Raw genomic sequence first — 20935 nt, 5'->3', positions numbered from 1 at the left:
TTCTGTCAGCCATGACTGGATAGAAGTCCTAAGTAATTCACAATTGTATTTTCAGTGTCACCTGCACTGAGAATTGAACCTTCAACCTCCAAAAGAGTGTAACTTTACAACTGAATTTTACTAAATACCTTATCCACTGCTACCCTCGTGGATTAAATAAAGGATTCTATTGAAAATTCCATGCAGATCCCGAGTCTTAAAAAGGTTCCCTGACGAAGGTCAGAGGAATAGTTGGCCGAAACGTTGTGAAACAACAACTATAAAAAAAAGTGACGATAATAAAAAAATTAATAAATAATACTCATCTCAATGAATTCCAATTAAAATGATATATAAAGATTCCTGTGTTTGACAGAAATATTTTCAGAGTTCAACACAATACACTTAATGAAGATAAGTTACATTGATAGAAATATTGTGAAAATAACACCGAGGATGAGAACAATAGTCTGAAGAATCCAAATAATACAAATAATCCTCATCTCAAAAGTTCATTTCAACTGCAGCGTAACAAAATTTTTCATAGTGTCATCTGTAATCTACAGATTTACTTACTAAATGCTAAATTTAAATTCTTTATTTCTTTTTAGCGCTGGGATCGATTCAAGGCTCAAAGTAAAAGTGCAGCTACATTTTGGGGTCCTTGGTCAGTAACAATCAATGTTATTGAAGGTGAGTTCTAAAACTATTAAACATGTAACACTAAGCAGACATTACATAGACATTACATAGACATTACATAGTAGACATCCATGCATATATGCACTTCCATTACTTTGTCATTCAGTCTTCACATTCTCTAAGGGAAGTTTCTAACAAAAAGAGAAGAATTGTTGTTTTTTGGGTCGGAAATTATCTAACATTTACCCTTGGCGAGTTTTTAACTTTGAAGTAGTATTTTTTTTCTTAGCTACTTACATTAAGTGGGTTCATGCCTTGTTTAATGCGTTTTTCATTAAAAACAATGGCAGTCCAAATGGAAGAGTAAAAAATCCAATAAATTGTTGACAATACAACCTGATCTAGGGGAATGGAGACAGAGCAGTATGAATTCACAATGAGAGGAGATCATCCTCTTTCTACTCCGTATTGACCGCACAAAATCACGTGCTTATTCCTGCTTGAGCAGAAGGACCTACTATGATATGCAATTGTTTGGATCCCATACACTTTATATTAGACTGTGTTGATTGCTTGAATCCATGCAACAAAGATATTACTGTATTATTACTATGAAGAAATTAATAACATTAGATCGGAAATTATAATGTCCTTTTTGAAGATGGTGGATCACAAAATCTATTATTTATTAGAACTGAATTGAATCCAAAATTCGATATTTTTTATAATAAAGTTGGAGGTTTCTGATTGGTTGATTATCCTAACTGTAAGTTATAAGTAAGATCGTCAGAATCATTGGGGTCATACTCTCATTGGTAATCAAAAACATTTTAACACTAATAAGCCAAACTGCTCTATGGATTAAAAGACAATAAAAATTAATCAGTTGTGTTCATTCATAACATATACACATACAAAATAAATTGATCTGCAAATGACAAGATTGAATCTTTTCAATGTCTGAACATATTATAAACCTCAAGCATAAAATACTTTTGCCGAAATAAATGTAGTCGGCATTAAATAACCCAAAAGGGTTGATATGCTGTAAAACTGCGGTACACTCTGTTTGTTTATTTATTTATTTATTTATTTTTTTACTTGTTTAATGTCAGTTTTTTCTTTGTTCGGGGTTGGTTTTTTTTTTTTTTTTTTTTTTTTTTAAATATATTTTTGAAACATTTTGTAAACTCGTTCTCCAGTTCTCACGGCTCGGTGTGCCAACTGTGTCCAAATTCTGTTCTGTATGATCTTGTCTAATTATAATATTGTAGTTACATGTTAACATAGACCCGACATTGTGTATGAAAGTCTCGCAAAGAAACAAAGGAAAGAAATTCAACACAAGTTTATTTTTGTTTTTTTATCTGAAAGAAAAGGTATTTATTACCAGTTGTTTCCACATATAATTTCCAAGTCAGTGACAATAAGATCATCCAAAAATCTTGTTAAAAGTTCAGAAGGTAAATGAGTACTGCATCTAGTTTTAAATATTCTGTCCTGCCACCATGTGCTTAAAAGTCTCTGTTGCTGCAATGTATTTTCTTTCCTCTTGGCTGACAGAACGAGAGCATGCTACCTTGGTAGATTAAATAAAAGGTTCTGTTTGAAATTATGTGCCGATTGCTGAGTTTGATAGAAAGATTGAGTTTGATACACCTGGAGAAGATTGAAGGTTACGTTGTGAAAATAAAGATGAGAGCAATTGTCCGAATAATCCAAATACAAAAGCTTGAATTATTACTTTTACTTTTTTTTCAGGTCGGTTTGGAATTGGAATTGCTTCCTTTTTCATATTTCTACGTTGGCTCTTCTACCTGGATTTCATGTTGACAATCATTGTTCTTTCCGTGACTACGCTACCATATGTTATACTAAACAATTACCTGAACTTTGAAAATTATACGCATACAGCCCCCAAGGACTGGATCGTCAACAATTCGTTTGTGGTTGAAGCTGAAAACTGTTCGTCCAGGTATCAGACTTATTTGCAGACAGAGCTGAAAACAAAAGGTGTTGCAGATCACGTTAAGGATGCCTTGCAAGGAACGGTAGGCACATTTCTCTTCTTTTAGTCTCAGTTTAGAAAATGTCATATCTCCCAAAAGATATCTGTTGTGATTGACCAAGATGATACTATCATGTCCGTTAAAATCATCTGTTGCAGAGTATTGTGATGATTCTTTTAACATCACCAAATATGGTCAACATATCTTGTTAGTAGCAGAAGTCTTGTTGATATGTCTAGTTCGTTTGGTTGCTTTATTTTATGGCATATCAACTCTTTTCAGGTTATTTAATGCCGAATGTGGTAATTTTGGAAAAATTTTATGTTTCAAGTTTTTTATATCTTCAAATTTATTATTTATTCATGTTTAGTTTGTTTTGTTTTAAGGCATGTCAATCATTTTCAGGTTAAATCATTTTGGAATTCGGCATATAAGATAACCCTTAAAGTTGAAAAAAAAAATCATTTTTAAAAACCAATATTTCATAAGATACCGGGTGTTGCAATTTCTAGCCTCGCCTACACACACACATGGTTGTGTGATTTAGCAATCTTATACAACCGATATATGATAAATTTATTAAAATTTGCTCCAATTTTTGTATCTTGTCTTATCTGCCAAAATATATGGTATTTATTCATGGTGCGTAGCTTGGTTGGTTTGTAGAGAAAAATTGTTTTTTGTTTTGGCTTTACAGAACATGATTGAGTTTTGCAAAGGGAAAGAAAAGAAACAATAACATCAATGTTTGGTACATTTAAGTCATTAAGTTGATGTCTCGAGCAGAGATTTCTATCCCTGGAAGAAAGTTCAATCCTCACTCGTGAGAAAATAGGAATTATAAACATTGAAAGTTGAATTGGGAGCAGCAGCTTTTAAAGAAAAAGAACAACAACCATATATAATAATCAAATAATTTTACTTATGCGGATAATAAAGAATCATATACAAAGAGTAAAAGGTAAATATGCAGAACTAGAAGAATACCTGTCCCAGGACAGATAAAATTAATTCTCCAAACAAAACACATTTGCAAAATTGATGTCTTCCCACAAAGATTAAAATCAAGAAATAATGCTATTAAACCTTATGTCTAGAATCCTTATTTCTATTTGGATCAAAAGCAATTACATGATTTTGACAAAGACAAATGTCTAAAATTTTAATTATTTTATGCTTAAAATGTCTGGAAAGGAAATTGAAATTCAGGGAATTTTACTTAATTTGTGTCTAATGAGTATATTGTACTATACTTTACTGAAGTGGCACTCAGCCTAGACAGGTTGAACAGACTTCCTCTGAAGGAGGAAGGTTCATGGGAGTATGAAATTCATAAGTGGCCCTCAGTCACATGTATATCTCTATTAGGGAAGATGACGACATTAGGTTTTCACAGCTCCTGCAGGGAGGCGTTGACATCCTTCTACATACAGCACCTTGTAATCTTAAATGATCACCTATCTGGTACTGACCAGGTTCAACGTTGCTTAACTTTGGTGATCCAACAAGAATCTGTGTGTGTCAATGTGATTATGCCATATATTTTGACCAAGTTTGGTGACTATTGGTCAAGCGATTTAGAAACTAGGTTCTACACAAACAAACTAATGACTATGAATCAAATTCAATGCAAATCTGAAATATCTGAATTTCTAATTATATATCATTACCTTTAAAATCCTTTAAAGAAGCAGTTTCTTTGGTTAATCTTTATTATTGTCTAATATTTACTGTTGAAATTTTACAAAAATTGGAGGTGTCTGAATTTTGGTCGAGAGCTTTCATCCCCCACATAAAACTGAATCAAATTAAATATATCCCACATTATGCACCTTTATGACTAGCAAATGTATTCCAAAATTTATAATTATTATATTCTTGTCAACTCCTGGATTATACTTTTCATCGTCAGTTCTCTCTCTCTCTCTCTCCCTCTGCTGTCAAAGACCTTTTCTGTGCTTTCTAACTAGTCCTTTTCACAGCCGTCACTGTCCTCATATGAAAATTAATGCCATGTGTATATTAATGAGCTATCTACAAATGAAAGTTTTTTTCCTTTCTCTTCCCTTCCTTGATTCCGTCGCCTGATAGGATAGACTGAGGTACCATCGCTTGTGTAAGTCACGTTCTGCATACTTTCACCACCTAAACTCCACCAAGGACGTATGGTGCTACCAGATCTGGCTATCTGAAGATATTGGCTTCCTGACCTAAAATGCACCAAACCCTAAAACTTATGTTCTGCAAAAACAAAAACAATTTTACTCTACAAAACAACCAAACGAAACACCGTGAATTTATATTTGAGGATATAAAGAACTTTAAGCATAAAACCTATTTTCCAAAATTACTGGATCCGAGATTAAGTAACCCGAAAAGGATTGCTGTACTGTAAAACAAAATAATCAAATATAACTATCAAGGAAGTATGTTTTTGATGTTTGTTGATTTGTCACTGTTTATATAGAGCTTAGTTTCAAATTACTTGACCAATCGTCACCAAACTTGGTAAAAATATAGATCTTGGTTTAACTCGGAGCTAATTTAATTTTGGGATATCCAGGCCAAAGATTATGGAAAAGATGAAAATCAGACATTGAGTGATAATTTTGGTTCTGTTCATTGTATAGATTCGCTATTTTGCGCATACTGTAGCCAATGATGTCATTCATTTTATATGACCTTAACCATGGCTAAATCTTGACAGAATTTTAATTTCAAAATTTTGAAAATCTCATGCATGGATCTGATAATAGTAATCACCATACAAGATAGTGTTTGAGTCATCAGCATTTCCATGATATAGAAATACTTCATATGATATGGAGAAGTTAAGAATTTGTCCCACCTTTACATTTTTGGGTGGTGGTATGCAGTCTTGCAATTGACTTGAATTTTTGCTGTCTCTGGCCTGATATAGGTGATTAATAAGGTTATAAGATAAGCAGATTAGACAATATGTAGGTCAATTTAAATGTTTCAGGTGTTAAAGGTTGAAAAATTTCAGAGTATGCAAAAAAACTTTGATAAAAATAAATAAGATTGATAAAAATAAATAAATAAAGAAGATAAATAGGAAAAATTCTCAGGTTCAGGGTCAATAATACACAATAGATTATTGACTAAGGTATGTACTTTTGAGTGGGGAATTCTAGGGAATATAAGATTTACAGGCAGTCCTCAGTAATATGCATATAGGGGATGAATTGGTGGGAGATGACACAAATTAAGGACAAACTTAGATAATATTGTTTGAAAGGTGAGGGGGGAGATAATAGTCAACTTAAGTTCTTGTTTTTATGTTTCATGATAGAATATCCGGGTCCTTGTGTTTTGTAGTAATAAGGTCACAAAATGAAAAGAAAAACAAATGTTACTAACTGTATATACTGGGTGCTGCCTGGAATCTTTGTGCTTTATTTTTTGTCTTGCATTTTTTTTTTTAACTATGCTGTTTTGCGTTTTTTCTGAAAATATTTTTTTGTAAAGGCATATTCTTAATGTTAAATTTAAATATCATTGTATTGTTTGATAAATAAGTAATTGATCCAAATTGTTATAAAACTATATAACTAATTTTATTATGGTAATATTTTAATTTCTATAAAATTATTGGATGTAAAAAAGCTTTCAAAACTTTCTATTTACATGAGAATTTTAAATGCCTGTAAGGAAAGCTACTCTTGGACAAAATATCTTTATTACCTCCATTTCATTATAATAAACAGAGGAAAAAGTATCCATATGAAATGTTTTCTTACCCAAAATAAGTATTTTCATAAAAAACTGCCATGAAATAAAATATATTCCTGCCAATAACATAGTAGAAAGGAAAAACGAATAAATGGGCTATTCCGAATCAAGTATCAGTATGTAAAACAGATTGATATTTGGGTCTTTGAAAAATGCACAACATAACTTTATATATTAGAAGATAAAGTTTTCTGAGTTAAAAATAATATAAAAATGAGTTACTGTACTTGTGTTAGCTTATCAAAACGTTTGTATTTGAAATGTTTGAAAAAATCCTTGTTTTTATGAAATTTGCTGCTGGAACTCAGATTGGCTAACGTTTATATCTACTTCTGCAGTGGACCATCACGTTTGGTCCAAATTTGTTCAGGGCACCGTAAATTATCTGGATGGAGCTGGTTCATCTGCTCTAAGATAAGTGCCAAAACAAATACAAGAAATCCAAACGTTCAGGGAGGCAACGCACATCTATGAGCTTGCGTAGGGTACCAAACCCTCTTTCACAGGCCCTGGTTAGGACCATTCTAAAATCTAATGCATTATCACTTTATGCCAAAGCGGTTATGTTTTTAGTTAAATTTGTTGGTTTGTCATTATTTTTGTGTTTATGACCTAGTCTTTACATTCATCACTTTACCAATTGTCACCAAGTTTGGTCAAAATATTGGTTATGGTCCAGCTTGGAACTGATTTAAATAATTTTGAGATATCAAGGTAAAAGGTGGGGGAAAAGCTAAAAGCCACATTTTTGGCAATAACATAGAGGTTTGCTACTTGGTCCATCTTTTATGATTGGTTTGTTTTGTTTTATGGCATATCAACCACTTTGGGGTCATTTAATGCCAAAACGTTAGTTATGATGTGTTATATATTGGTTTGTTCTTCTTAATGTTTTTTTTTTTGGGGGGGGGTCTTTCCTTATAAAATAAATTTATGATTGGTCATATGTGATATAACCTTGACCATTGACATAAAAAGTTTGGTCAAAGTAAAAATTTTGACAGAATTTTAACTTTTGATTTTTTTTATTTATTTATTTTTTTTTTTTTAAATTTGATGTATGGACCTAATGATCTTTAATGATATTAACTAAATAACTTTGATATAGTAAGAAAAATTATATTCTAACCCCAAGTCGCCCATGACTTGTTGGTTGAGTATTTATTTTATATATACATTATCATTATTAATTTCTTCACTTTGAAATAAAGAATAAAATGATTCTTTCGACTGTCCACTAATAAGAGCTGTTAAGATACACCTGAAAAAGGTCAGAGGTTGTATCAGGAGATTGTGAGAATAACAACCAAGAAAAGAACAGTAGTTCAGACTAAATAATGTTAATTATCAATCCTCATCTAAAAAATTCAGACATATTATATAAAGTCTGTACAAACAAAATTATGCAAAAATGGAAATGACTCGACACCCTTCCTGTTTCATAAGCACATCACATATTTTTTTTTTTTTTTTACATAGGCATCACCACATTATCAAGGCCCAGAGGCCACTCAAGGATAAGGGTTAAAGAGTGTACAGTAGAAATTGGACAATATAGTAATCATTAGCAATGAAAATTTGGTAAATTTGATAACTTATATGGAACGGCTCATCAAGAACTTATTTACTTTAGACTTGAACACAACCATATTGTAGTCAGCCGGAAAGCAGGAAAACGGAAGACAATTCCACAGGCGTGCAGTTCTAAGAAAGAAGCTTTGTTCATGGAATCTACGTTTAGGTTTAGGCACAGATAAAGAGTGGGGGAAATTATTGATAGTGTTTACAGCTAGACGAGTGTTTCTTGTGAAAGTTTGGCGAGGGGGGACCATAGATTGAAACTCAGTCAAACACTTTCCATGAAAATAACGATACATCAGAGACAAACTCGCAACTTAATTCTAACAAAAAAAAATTCTTTTCTCCATTCACCAATAACAGCCATTGTCAAGATAAACATCAAGAAGATCAGAGGTTACCTTGCCTGAAACGTTGTAAGAATAACAACTAAGATGAAAACAGTAGTCCAAACAAAGTAATACATCATTATTTTTTTACTTTAACGTTGGTTGATAAAACAGACAGCACTTGAAGGTGCCATACATTACAACAAAATGGCAACTATCATTCAGCCTTTGTGTTGTTATCCGTTTCAAAGTAAACCAGACTCTCAGGGCTTTAGATGGTTTGTTGTGTAGACACCCATGACTCATAGTTACTATCTATCTAGATAAAACATCATAAAAGGTCTCTTTCCTCTCTCTCATCGATGACATCATTTTGTGACGTCATACATTATGCTCGGTTTTTACTTTTGTACTGGACGACGTCACAAGACAATGACATCATCCAGTGGGCATGGGGATAAACAAGCAAGCAAACAAAATCAATGGTTTTATAAATATACACTAAACCCTGCAAATGAAGACGGTTCATTCAGTGTGTGTGTGTGTGTATATATATATATATATATATATATATATATATATATATATATATATATATATATATATATATAGGACAATTGTCTTATTGTATAAGCTCCAATAATAATTGTTGAGCTTGGCATTATCCAGATAAGTCTCTTCTTGTGGATTTGCACTCTCTCTTTTCGTCTTATGCATTAAGCTAATATATATATATATATATATATGCACATTAGCAAGACCTGTCTCTCTGGGTTGCCTGGAGATATAAAAGGATGCTTACTGATTGAATTGCTAAGTTTTTTATCTTAGCTTATCTTAATTTTTTTATGTGTGCACTCCCCCCACCCCCTCCCCAATTAAACATTAACCCATTTTGTGTTTGCATATACATGTGAACTGGAACATTTAACATAATTTATGTGCGTTATTTCAGTGCGTTGACCATAAAATGTAATTCTTATTTTCATCTTGTCAATTATTGAAATTGTAATTTTTTCTGAAGTGGACATTCTGCAATATTTATATAGTAATACGATAGCGTGTGTGTTCTTTTGTGTGTTATGCTTACATCCGAGTCGTTTAATTGCTATGTTCTTCTATTTCTTGTCATAAATAATTTTATCAAGAATTTTTCATAAGTTTTGGTTTCAGTTTCGACTACAGCTGATGGCACTTAAATCACCTTTTCTTTTATAAACAATTTTATCAAAAATTCTTTATAAGTTTTTATTTCGGTTTTGATTCAAGCTAATGCACCCAGGTTATATGGATATATTTTTTTTATTTTTGGAATCGTAACTTTATAACATATAAAAATCGAAAGAACATTAACTCTATAATATATTAAAAATCTGCAAGAATTAAAATATCATATTTAAGCGTACTTTACAACCGGGCTTTACTGGGCGTCCCTGCTAGTTTAGATAAATACTTTTGCAGTTTTAACAAAAAAGCTACAATAATATCAGGGTGTCTCCATTTACACTGAACATCTACAGAATTCCAACATCAATATATTACATATGAATGAGTCGCCTGTGGAATTTCCACAGGTCCCGCTAGTGAAGTATTATTTCTTCTAGATGATGCAAGATGCACCCCGCTCTCTGAGTGTTCCGTTAAAAGATCAATAAGCAACATAACCCCAGTTTCTGAAAAAAGAAAAGTTAAATCTTATAAATAGTATTTTTTAAAATGCTGAAAAATTTCAGTTTCCGTTATCTTTAATCTTTCCTGTCTTGATAATTTTTCCGAGACAGAGGTAGTTAAGTATTTTAAAATGCTAAAAGTATGCAGTATTGTATTTACATTATTGACGCCTTAAAACAGCGTTCCTATGTTGTTGTCAGTTTTAAGGTGTAGACATACAGGTGTTGTCAATAAATCCAGTAAAAATTAACTAGCGGTCAGATTTTCACAAATTTTTTGATACTTATTCTCTTTGGCTAAATATATAGAAAAAGTGTAGCTATAAAATACATTAGGGGAAGTAGTTATTGTATGCAACTCTCCACCCATGTAACTAATAGTACAAATTGCAAACAGATTATAGTACAATTCATTTGATATATTAGAAAGCTGAAGACCTTGAAAACAAATACTATATATTATTTCTGTTTAAGCAACCAGTTCTTTTGTCATTTACTATGAATTTGTAAAAAAAAGTAACTAAATTCAATCTTATTTTTTATGAAAGAAAGTTTTCCAATATATACAAGGCAATCTGTTTAACAGATAAGATCAGTTTGTTAGGAACAGACTGGAAAAAGGTTTTGTCTAAATGTTTACCAAATGGTGACTTCCTAAGTTCGCAAATTTTCATATTCTAAATTTATATATATGTTTTGACATATATAGCTTTCGATATTTATATATCCGTATGCGTGTTATAATCGGTGGAGATATATATAATGCAATTGAATATTGATCTCCAATATGCTGCAATGTCTCTGCACCCCCAAAGATTCTGGATTTCTTCTAAACTTCAGCACCAGCAGATCATTACCTCGCCAAAGGAATTTATCATCTCTTATAGCCCTGGAAATTACATTACAAGATCTTTACACATTCTGGATGTTACCATCAATTTGGAGTTTGTTTCAAATGTTACCAATTACTCTATTATCTCCAATTTTCCTCTTGGATTATTATTCGTCCGACCTGGCAGAAATTTCCCAGAAATAATTGAACTCCTTTCAATGTTGGATCACCCACGTTGTATGATATCATTTATCTATGCACTTTAAATACCTTTTAAGTAACTTTTTCAATATATGTGCTGATGAGCAAAATATGTTTATTCATAACTGAAAATTTTGCTAATTGCATTTTATTTCCTCTGATGATAATATGATCCATTATTGAAAATCCATAGATTAATGAAATAAATATAATTCTTTTCCATATATTCTTTGTTTAAAACAATAAATTCTTAACTTGAATATATTTTTATGTGTATTTTAATCTACAGAACTTAACTTTAATCCTCACACTTATAAATATATATAGCCACCCACAGACAGCTGTTTTATCTTATCACGGCTCCTCAGTGTGGCTAGACATGACAAGTGTTTTCATGCTGAAATTCAAAATCGAACTGCCGGTTGTATTCAATAATGTCTACAATTTTAATGTAAAAAAATGAAAATACTCATATTTTATTTGTTTACATATTTTTCATGCTAAAGAACTCTATTCTCAGCATAAAACAATATTATTCTGATAAGTGGAAACTGTTATTTCCCGCCAAATAGCTCAACCTATAGGTAGGGAGCATATATATTAAATATACTAGTCTGTTATCTGTTTCACCATAAAAATATCAAATTATCTCTTCTCTTCTCTATCTTCCTCTTCTATCTTTCTATCTTCTTCTTCTTCTTCTTCTATCTTTCTATCTTCTTCTTCTTCTTCTTCTATCTTTCTATCTTCTTCTTCTTCTTCTTCTTCTATCTTTCTATCTTCTTCTTCTTCTCCTTCTATCTTTCTTTCTTCTTCTTCTCCTTCTATCTTTCTTTCTTCTTCTTCTTCTTCTATCTTTCTATCTTCTTCTATCTTTCTATCTTCTTCTATCTTTCTATCTTCTATCTTTCTATCTTCTTCTTCTATCTTTCTATCTTCTTCTATCTTTCTATCTTCTTCTTCTATCTTTCTATCTTCTTCTTCTTCTTCTATCTTTCTATCTTCTTCTTCTTCTTCTTCTATCTTTCTATCTTCTTCTTCTTCTATCTTTCTATCTTCTTCTTCTTCTTCTTCTTCTATCTTTCTATCTTCTTCTTCTTCTTCTTCTATCTTTCTATCTTCTTCTTCTTCTTCTATCTTTCTATCTTCTTCTTCTTCTTCTTCTATCTTTCTATCTTCTTCTTCTTCTTCTTCTATCTTTCTATCTTCTTCTTCTTCTTCTATCTTTCTATCTTCTTCTTCTTCTTCTTCTATCTTTCTATCTTCTTCTTCTTCTTCTTCTTCTATCTTTCTATCTTCTTCTTCTTCTTCTTCTTCTATCTTTCTATCTTCTTCTTCTTCTTCTTCTTCTTCTATCTTTCTATCTTCTTCTTCTTCTTCTTCTATCTTTCTATCTTCTTCTTCTATCTTTCTATCTTCTTCTTCTTCTTCTTCTTCTTCTATCTTTCTATCTTCTTCTTCTATCTTTCTATCTTCTTCTTCTATCTTTCTATCTTCTTCTTCTTCTTCTATCTTTCTATCTTCTTCTTCTATCTTTCTATCTTCTTCTTCTATCTTTCTATCTTCTTCTTCTATCTTTCTATCTTCTTCTTCTATCTTTCTATCTTCTTCTTCTTCTATCTTTCTATCTTCTTCTTCTTCTTCTTCTATCTTTCTATCTTCTTCTTCTTCTATCTTTCTATCTTCTTCTTCTTCTTCTTCTTCTATCTTTCTATCTTCTTCTTCTATCTTTCTATCTTCTATCTTTCTATCTTCTTCTATCTTTCTATCTTCTTCTTCTTCTTCTTCTTCTATCTTTCTATCTTCTTCTTCTTCTTCTTCTTCTTCTATCTTTCTATCTTCTTCTTCTTCTATCTTTCTATCTTCTTCTTCTTCTATCTTTCTATCTTCTTCTTCTTCTATCTGTCTATCTTCTTCTTCTTTTTCTTCTTCTATCTTTCTATCTTCTATCTTCTTCTTCTATCTTTCTATCTTCTTCTTCTATCTTTCTATCTTCTTCTTCTATCTTTCTATCTTCTTCTTCTATCTTTCTATCTTCTTCTTCTATCTTTCTATCTTCTTCTTCTATCTTTCTATCTTCTTCTTCTATCTTTCTATCTTCTTCTTCTATCTTTCTATCTTCTTCTTCTTCTATCTTTCTATCTTCTTCTTCTATCTTTCTATCTTCTTCTTCTTCTTCTTCTTCTATCTTTCTATCTTCTTCTTCTATCTTTCTATCTTCTTCTTCTATCTTTCTATCTTCTTCTTCTTCTTCTTCTTCTTCTTCTATCTTTCTATCTTCTTCTTCTTCTATCTTTCTATCTTCTTCTTCTTCTTCTATCTTTCTATCTTCTTCTTCTTCTTCTTCTTCTTCTATCTTTCTATCTTCTTCTTCTTCTATCTTTCTATCTTCTTCTTCTTCTTCTTCTATCTTTCTATCTTCTTCTTCTATCTTTCTATCTTCTTCTTCTATCTTTCTATCTTCTATCTTTCTATCTTCTTCTATCTTTCTATCTTCTTCTTCTTCTTCTTCTTCTTCTTCTTCTATCTTTCTATCTTCTTCTTCTATCTTTCTATCTTCTTCTTCTTCTATCTTTCTATCTTCTTCTTCTATCTTTCTATCTTCTTCTTCTTCTTCTTCTTCTATCTGTCTATCTTCTTCTTCTTTTTCTTCTTCTATCTGTCTATCTTCTTCTTCTTTTTCTTCTTCTATCTTTCTATCTTCTTCTATCTTCTTCTTCTATCTTTCTATCTTCTTCTTCTATCTTTCTATCTTCTTCTTCTATCTTTCTATCTTCTTCTTCTATCTTTCTATCTTCTTCTTCTATCTTTCTATCTTCTTCTTCTATCTTTCTATCTTCTTCTTCTTCTTCTTCTATCTTTCTATCTTCTTCTTCTTCTTCTATCTTTCTATCTTCTTCTTCTTCTTCTATCTTTCTATCTTCTTCTTCTTCTTCTATCTTTCTATCTTCTTCTTCTATCTTTTTATCTTCTTCTTCTTTTATCTTTCTATCTTCTTCTTCTATCTTTCTATCTTCTTCTTCTATCTTTCTATCTTCTTCTTCTATCTTTCTATCTTCTTCTATCTTCTTCTTCTATCTTTCTATCTTCTTCTATCTTCTTCTTCTATCTTTCTATCTTCTTCTTCTTCTTCTATCTTCTTCTTCTATCTTTCTATCTTCTTCTTCTTCTTCTTCTTCTTCTTCTTCTATCTTTCTGTCTTCTTCTATCTTTCTATCTTCTTCTTCTTCTTCTTCTATCTTTCTATCTTCTTCTTCTATCTTTCTATCTTCTTCTTCTATCTTTCTATCTTCTTCTTCTATCTTTCTATCTTCTTCTTCTTCTATCTTTCTATCTTCTTCTTCTTCTATCTTTCTATCTTCTTCTTCTTCTATCTTTCTATCTTCTTCTTCTTCTATCTTTCTATCTTCTTCTTCTATCTTTCTATCTTCTTCTATCTTCTTCTTCTATCTTTCTATCTTCTTCTTCTTCTTCTTCTTCTATCTTCTTCTTCTTCTTCTTCTTCTATCTTCTTCTTCTTCTATCTTTCTATCTTCTTCTTCTTCTATCTTTCTATCTTCTTCTTCTTCTATCTTTCTATCTTCTTCTTCTTCTATCTTTCTATCTTCTTCTTCTATCCTTCTATCTTCTTCCTCTTCTTCTATCTTTCTATCTTCTTCTCTATCTACTCTTCTCTTCTTCTATCTATCTATCTATCTATCTATCTATCTATTCTATCTTCTTGTATTGTATCTTCTATCTATCTATCTTCTTTCGTCTTCTATCTTCTATCTATCTATATCTTCTTTTACTATCTATCTATATAAATAAAATGGACTCATTTTTTCTTGTGTGAGTTTTTTAATAGGATTAAAAATCAAGACCTTACATGCAAATGTAATGTGCGCAAACTGCAGTACAGGATCTGAGGTGTGCTATAGGCCTATTAACCTTAGACTTCCTCGATAACCGTACATTTCTATATTTTTCCTTTAATGTTTATTATTACAACGCAATGATATCGTGAATTCACTTGCATTACACTTAAATTAAAACAAAAAAATTCATTTAGAGTTCGTTCACTGCGGAATTGATATTTGACCTAATTCACTTTTTAGTTAATTCATCACGTGTTTTTTTGCTTACGCATCAATGATTCCAGTTCGAGCACCCCCCCCCCTCATACTTTTTGGGGATTTTTCAAACACCGGACCGTTTATTTTTTTTAATCGTTTTTTTTTTTTTTTTTTTTTTTTTTTTTCAGAATTTTTTTCTTGATAGTTTTAACAGTGTTTATTTTTATAATATTTAAACAGGGTTATTACTTCGCTTTGTTTTCATTTTAACCCCCCCCCAACCACGCATGCATCTAAAACCCAGGCAACACCGGGTACCCACTGCTAGTAAACTATAAAAAACAACAAAATATTTAAAATTCTCTCTCCTCTGATCTTGAGCAGGTGATGTAATGGGGAAAGAGGTAGCTGGTTAATTTTAATGCATCTAAGATCAAACTTCTATCTTTACATCATCAAAGCTCTGATCCCCATCTGGCATCAATTGAAATGAATGGCTCTCATCTTGAAAAGGCCCCATGTTTTGACAAACTTCTGGGCTTGACCTTTACTCCTGATCTGAGATGGAACATGTACATCAAATCCGTTGCCAGGACTGCTGGAAAAATGGTGGGATCGTTCTTCCATTCCAGTAAATATCTCACTGCTGATGCAATTCTCTACATGTATAAGAGCTAAATGGGTCCAAGGATGGAGTACTGTTGCCACATTTGAGCAGGAGCTGCTAGAAGCAGCTTATCCTACCTTGACAGAGTACAAAATAGACTTTGTGGCTTAGTGGGGGGGGGTGCCCTTTTCTTTTCTCTGGAACCTCTTTCCCACAGAAGAGACATCACAAGCCTGTCTCTGCTTTATCATTATTTTCGTGGCAAGTGCTCATCTGAACTCCAATCTATGATCTCCCCTGTCCTGACTTTCACAAAAAACACTCATCTAGCTGAAAACACTATCAATAATTTCCCCCACTCTTTATCTGTGCCTAAACCTAAACATAGATTCCATGAACAAAGCTACTTTCTTAGAACTGCATGCCTGTGGAACTCTGTTCCGTTTTCCTGCTTTCCAACTGACTACAATATGGTTGTCTTCAAATCCAATGTGAACAAGTTCTTGATGAGTCGTCCTCTTAAGTAATCCAATTTAGCCATTACTAATGAATGCTATGATGTTGTCCTGTTGACTTCTGTACACACATTAAGCCTTATCCTCGAGTGGCCTCCGGGCTTTGATAAGTGGTGACTCCTCTGTAAACACACACACACACACACACACACACACACACATATGATATGGTAATTAAAAAGAGGCAAGATAATAGACAATTAAAAACGTTGAATAAATTTATTAAATGCTTAATATTTAAGCTTTAATGTAACAGAAAGGATTGAATAAAAAAAAATAAAAGAATAAAATTGCAACCAACTTACCATGGAGACAAGCATCAGTGGCTAACAAAGGTGACCTAGGAGGAGGCAAGGAGAGAGGGCTGAGATAGCATAGTTTATGTTTTTTGTTTGTTTTGTTTTGTGGGTTTTTTGTGTTTTTTTTTGTGTTTTTTTTTGTGTTTTTTTTTTTTTTTTTTTTGCTTGCTTGTCCTTAATTTTTTTTGTTGGCTTATCCTTTTCTATTTACTTATTTATTTTTTGGGCTTTTCATTTTTCAATTTTTTGGTGCTGCACGATTTTTGAAAGCATATCTAAAAAAAAAAAATGTATCATTTTTTTTTTTTTTTAAATTGTGTGTTTTTATAATATATACAAATTGTAAACTGTTGGCTAAGAAGATGAAGAAAAACCATGAGATGTGTGCTTGGGGTAGGGCAGTCAGTCTGGGACATGGTCATCATTTTACAAGATCACGACACATTTGAAAATTACTGTTAGAATTTTTTTTTCATTTAGTTACATGCATTTAAGTGAAAATTGCAGTAAACTGTTAAGATAACCACTTTTTAATTTATTGTTGCTATAAAACTATCTGGATGTGAACTTTATTTTCATTAAGTTTATTTGGTATTATTGTTGAATAACACTCCCTGCTAAATCTCCTCTCCTCCAAAAATGAGATTCCATGTTTTTTAGATGGTTACGTATGAACACCCCGAAAAACTTGGTGAAAAGAAGCCCCCCCCCAAAAAAAAAGAAAAACAATTTAAATAAAATTTGGAGTGGGGGAATCAGTTTTGTAAAATTCATCAAAAATTGATCCTCTCATTTTCCAAGCCATTCTAGTATTTTAGAGCAGTTAACTAAATTTATTTTTTATTTTTTATTTTTTTTTTTTTTTGTGAAGATACATTTTTTTGTTTTAGATTTTTATTGTTCTTGTTTTTTATTGTTATTGTTTTTTTTATTGTTCTTTTCTTTTTTTTGTTTTCTTTCTTTTTTGTTGTTTTTTTGTTGTTTTTTTTTGTTGTTGTTTTTTTTGCGGGGGGGGGGTCTACTATTTTTAGACAATTACATGTTTTGATGATCTTGTCATTCATAAATTTAGAATAGCCCGGAAATATGTAATCATTTTATGTTAAATTTATATGTAGAACTGATCGCCCACTAAATTATAATGAAATTGTTTCCACCACAAGTTTTCAGCATATCCACTCGTAATTGTTTCAAAAAAATAAAGAGAATCTCATTTTTTGGTGTGGAGAATGTGGGAGGTCAGTGAAGGTTGTTAATCTTTAAATTTTTTTTTTTTTTTTTTTTTTTATCAAGTTAATTTCTTTTACATTATGTTAATTTAAAACAATCTTTTTTGCTCTTTTCCTTAATCCTAATAAAATATTAATTTTTACCAATTAATTTTTTAAAACTTTTTTAAATGGATAATTTTTTTTCATTTCTTTATATTTTCAGGGTTTCATGGAATATACAGTGCTATTTTATGGAAGTTACCATAATGTAACATTAAATATTGGCACCGATAAGATCTACAATTACAACATGTCATTGGCATATCTTCTTGCCCTTGGCATCTTCTTTCTCATATGTTTTGTCCTGATTATCCGAACGTAAGTAAACAAATGCCTCTTCCTTTATCACCTTTGCAATGACACTAGTCACTTCTATTGAGATGGAGAAGTAGAAATGGTCAAACAATAATAAATCTCTACAATAAAAAAGGCGTGAATATGACAAATTACAATGTAATAATATAATAATTGTATGTATAAAAACAATAGAATAATAAACAGGAAAAATGGTGTTCAGTAAGACAACATTAATTTAAAGTATGATAAAATAATGTGGCAACATTAATCCCAGGTATAATGCCATAATAAAACAACATTAATCTAAAATATGATGTAATAATAAGGCAAAACTAGACAAAATAATATAATACAGCAAAAAGACAAAATACAATATAATAATTAGGAAACCTTAATTAAAATTACAATATAAGGCAAAACAAGACAAAATATGATACACTAATGCAGCAAGACTAGACAAAATAAAATAATAAGGCAACATTAATCCTAACTGCAATACAATGATGCAAACCTAGACAAAATGCAGTACAATAAGGGAAACTAGACTAAATACAATAAAATAATAAGGCAGCATTAATCCAAACAATACAGAACAAAATATAATACAATAAGTCAAAACTAGGCTAAATACAAATACAATAATAAAGCAAAACTAGATAAACTACAATACAATGATAAGGCAACATTAATCCTAACTGCAATATCATAAAGTAAAACAAGAAGGCAGAAGTTGACAAAATTCAATAAAATGAAGAAGCATTCATCCAAACTACAATGCAGTGAGATAAAACAAGGCAAAATACAAATCAATAAGGCAAAACTACCTAAAATACAAATTAATAAGGCAAAATTAGACAAAATGCAATAAGGCAAAACTAGACACAATATAACAGCAGATTCTGTTTCAGATTCATGATTCCACATTTCTCTCTGCAATTCAATAATCACAGAAAATTGTTTTCCTTATCATATCATAACCACGCCTTCCAATCAGGTTAGTTAGTTGCAATTCTTAGGAACTTTCCATTATATTTGTTATTTTTACAATTTTCACTTCAACTAAATTGTTTAAAATACCTTTTTTTATATATATATCTTTCCATTGGACATTTTGTGAACAGCATTGCAGATGGAATCAAAGAGAACCTTGTAAACCAGCAAAGTACTGGAATTCCATATTCTCAGAAAGTTTTTGGATCCTGGGATTATTGCATATCTGATGAGAAAATGATTAGTCGGAAAAAAAATTGCTTGCTTCAGGAATTGCGGGTGAGTAAGATGTTGGAATTTTTCTTTTTTTTTATTAATGAGTCATCACTAACGAAGGCTATTGCAATGATAAGTGTTAACGATATATGGATGGATTGTCAGTTGAATGATGAAGAATATTCTACGAAGATTGAAGATGGTGAATGGAATGAACAAACTTGTGTTATTTGGATTATTCAACCTACTGTTCTCATCTTGAATGTTATTTTTCATAAGATTTCAATCAATATAACTCCTGACCTTCTTCAGATGTATCTTGTCGAACTCATAAATCTGCACATAATTTTGAACGAGGCCCTTTATTTAATTCACGAGGATAGCATGCTCTTGTTCGAGCAGTCATGACCTTAAATGTTAAGCAATTATAGTCTTAGTTATTATCCACACTGAAGATTGAATTTTTAACCTTCAGAACAGTTTCATGTAGAACTGAATTTTATCGTACTTTATCCATTGTGCCATGGATTCTTACTAGTATAAATTTTAAACCTATTCTTGTTTTTAGATGTACAATCTTACAACTTACCATTATACTAGCCTGGATGCCCAGCGTTGCCCGAGTGTTTGGAGGTGTGTGTTGAGCAAAAAAAAAAAGTGGTAGTAGGAAGGCTTGAACCCGTACCGTGAAGGAGGGAGAAAAAGTAAAAAAAAAAATGTGACATCTTTGCCATTGCGTCCATCGCCAAACCAGAAGAGCGAAGGTTTAAATTAAGGCTAGTCAATCGAAAAGAGGGGATGACATTCGGAAATATCAGCGAAAAAAGTGACCCCTCTTCTTGTAGAAAAGTGTCCAATTGAGGGTGAAGAAATTAATGTTTTTAGCCAATTTTTCGATATTTGTCATCCGAAGGATTGAGCTTCAAAACTATACCAATCTTGTGAAAACCGTCGCCTCTGTTGAAAGTTTTAGGCAAACATACAAACATACATACATTTAAATAGACAGGTGAGATTTATATTATAGTACCACTATATATATTCAAAATTCATGCTACATAATTGATTTTCAACCGGAAGAATGCATTTAATAAGTGACACTTTTGCAGAAAATGTGCACCAATGTTTACTGATTAGCTGTTGTGTATGAGATGACTAGCTACTTTCAGTATTCAATATAGCAGACTGAAAATGATACAAATTGACAGCATCCTCTTTCTTGGAGTCGAACGTAATTGACGCTACCTCTGCATTTTGCTTTCTCATATTCCAACATGTCATTCTTCAATTAGTACTGCTCGCCTTCCTCAAAAACGAACTCTTCCGTTCTGCCAGCATCTTGCTAATATAGATTGTCTAAGATTGTCTAATCTGCATAGAATCATCAAAAATTTGGTGAAATTTCTATGCTAATTTGTGACAATTGAAGACGAAATTATCTGGGTGTTACTATTTTGGTTTCTCCCCTCATTAAGCAGCCTTACTTTGCAGAATGTGTAGACACGTGGATGTTTTTTAGGCAAGTAATATTCGCACTCTTTACAACTTTCTCATGGTCCTGGATATGACCTTAAACTATATCCAGTGGTGAGGCCTCAGCTTGCGGGCTTTGGGGAGTGTGGAGCCACCCTTTAATTGCCATTGCTCCCAGGTCCACTCTGACCCAGAGTGGTAGTACCTGTTAGGGTCCCA

General features: G+C 31.6%; 1 protein-coding gene across 3 annotated transcripts in view; it reads left to right on the top strand.

Annotated features, from left to right (window-relative positions):
• Window positions 1–20935, top strand: part of LOC145292967 (transmembrane channel-like protein 7) — a 264176-nt gene that overhangs the window by 210884 nt on the left and 32357 nt on the right. For all 3 annotated transcript variants that reach the window (XM_080139199.1, XM_080139200.1, XM_080139198.1), the window contains 4 exons: window positions 591–672; window positions 2383–2672; window positions 17904–18058; window positions 19159–19306. In XM_080139199.1, the coding sequence (XP_079995325.1) occupies window positions 591–672; window positions 2383–2672; window positions 17904–18058; window positions 19159–19306 (675 nt within the window). The remainder of the gene's footprint in view (window positions 1–590; window positions 673–2382; window positions 2673–17903; window positions 18059–19158; window positions 19307–20935) is intronic.

This window comes from Euprymna scolopes, chromosome 14 (assembly GCF_053919585.1).
Source record: "Euprymna scolopes isolate OS-2025 chromosome 14, ASM5391958v1, whole genome shotgun sequence".
In the NCBI taxonomy this organism is placed as follows: Eukaryota; Metazoa; Mollusca; class Cephalopoda; order Sepiida; family Sepiolidae; genus Euprymna; species Euprymna scolopes.
The sequence above is the reverse complement of the archived record's forward strand: the minus strand, read 5'-3'. Positions and strand labels throughout refer to the sequence as shown.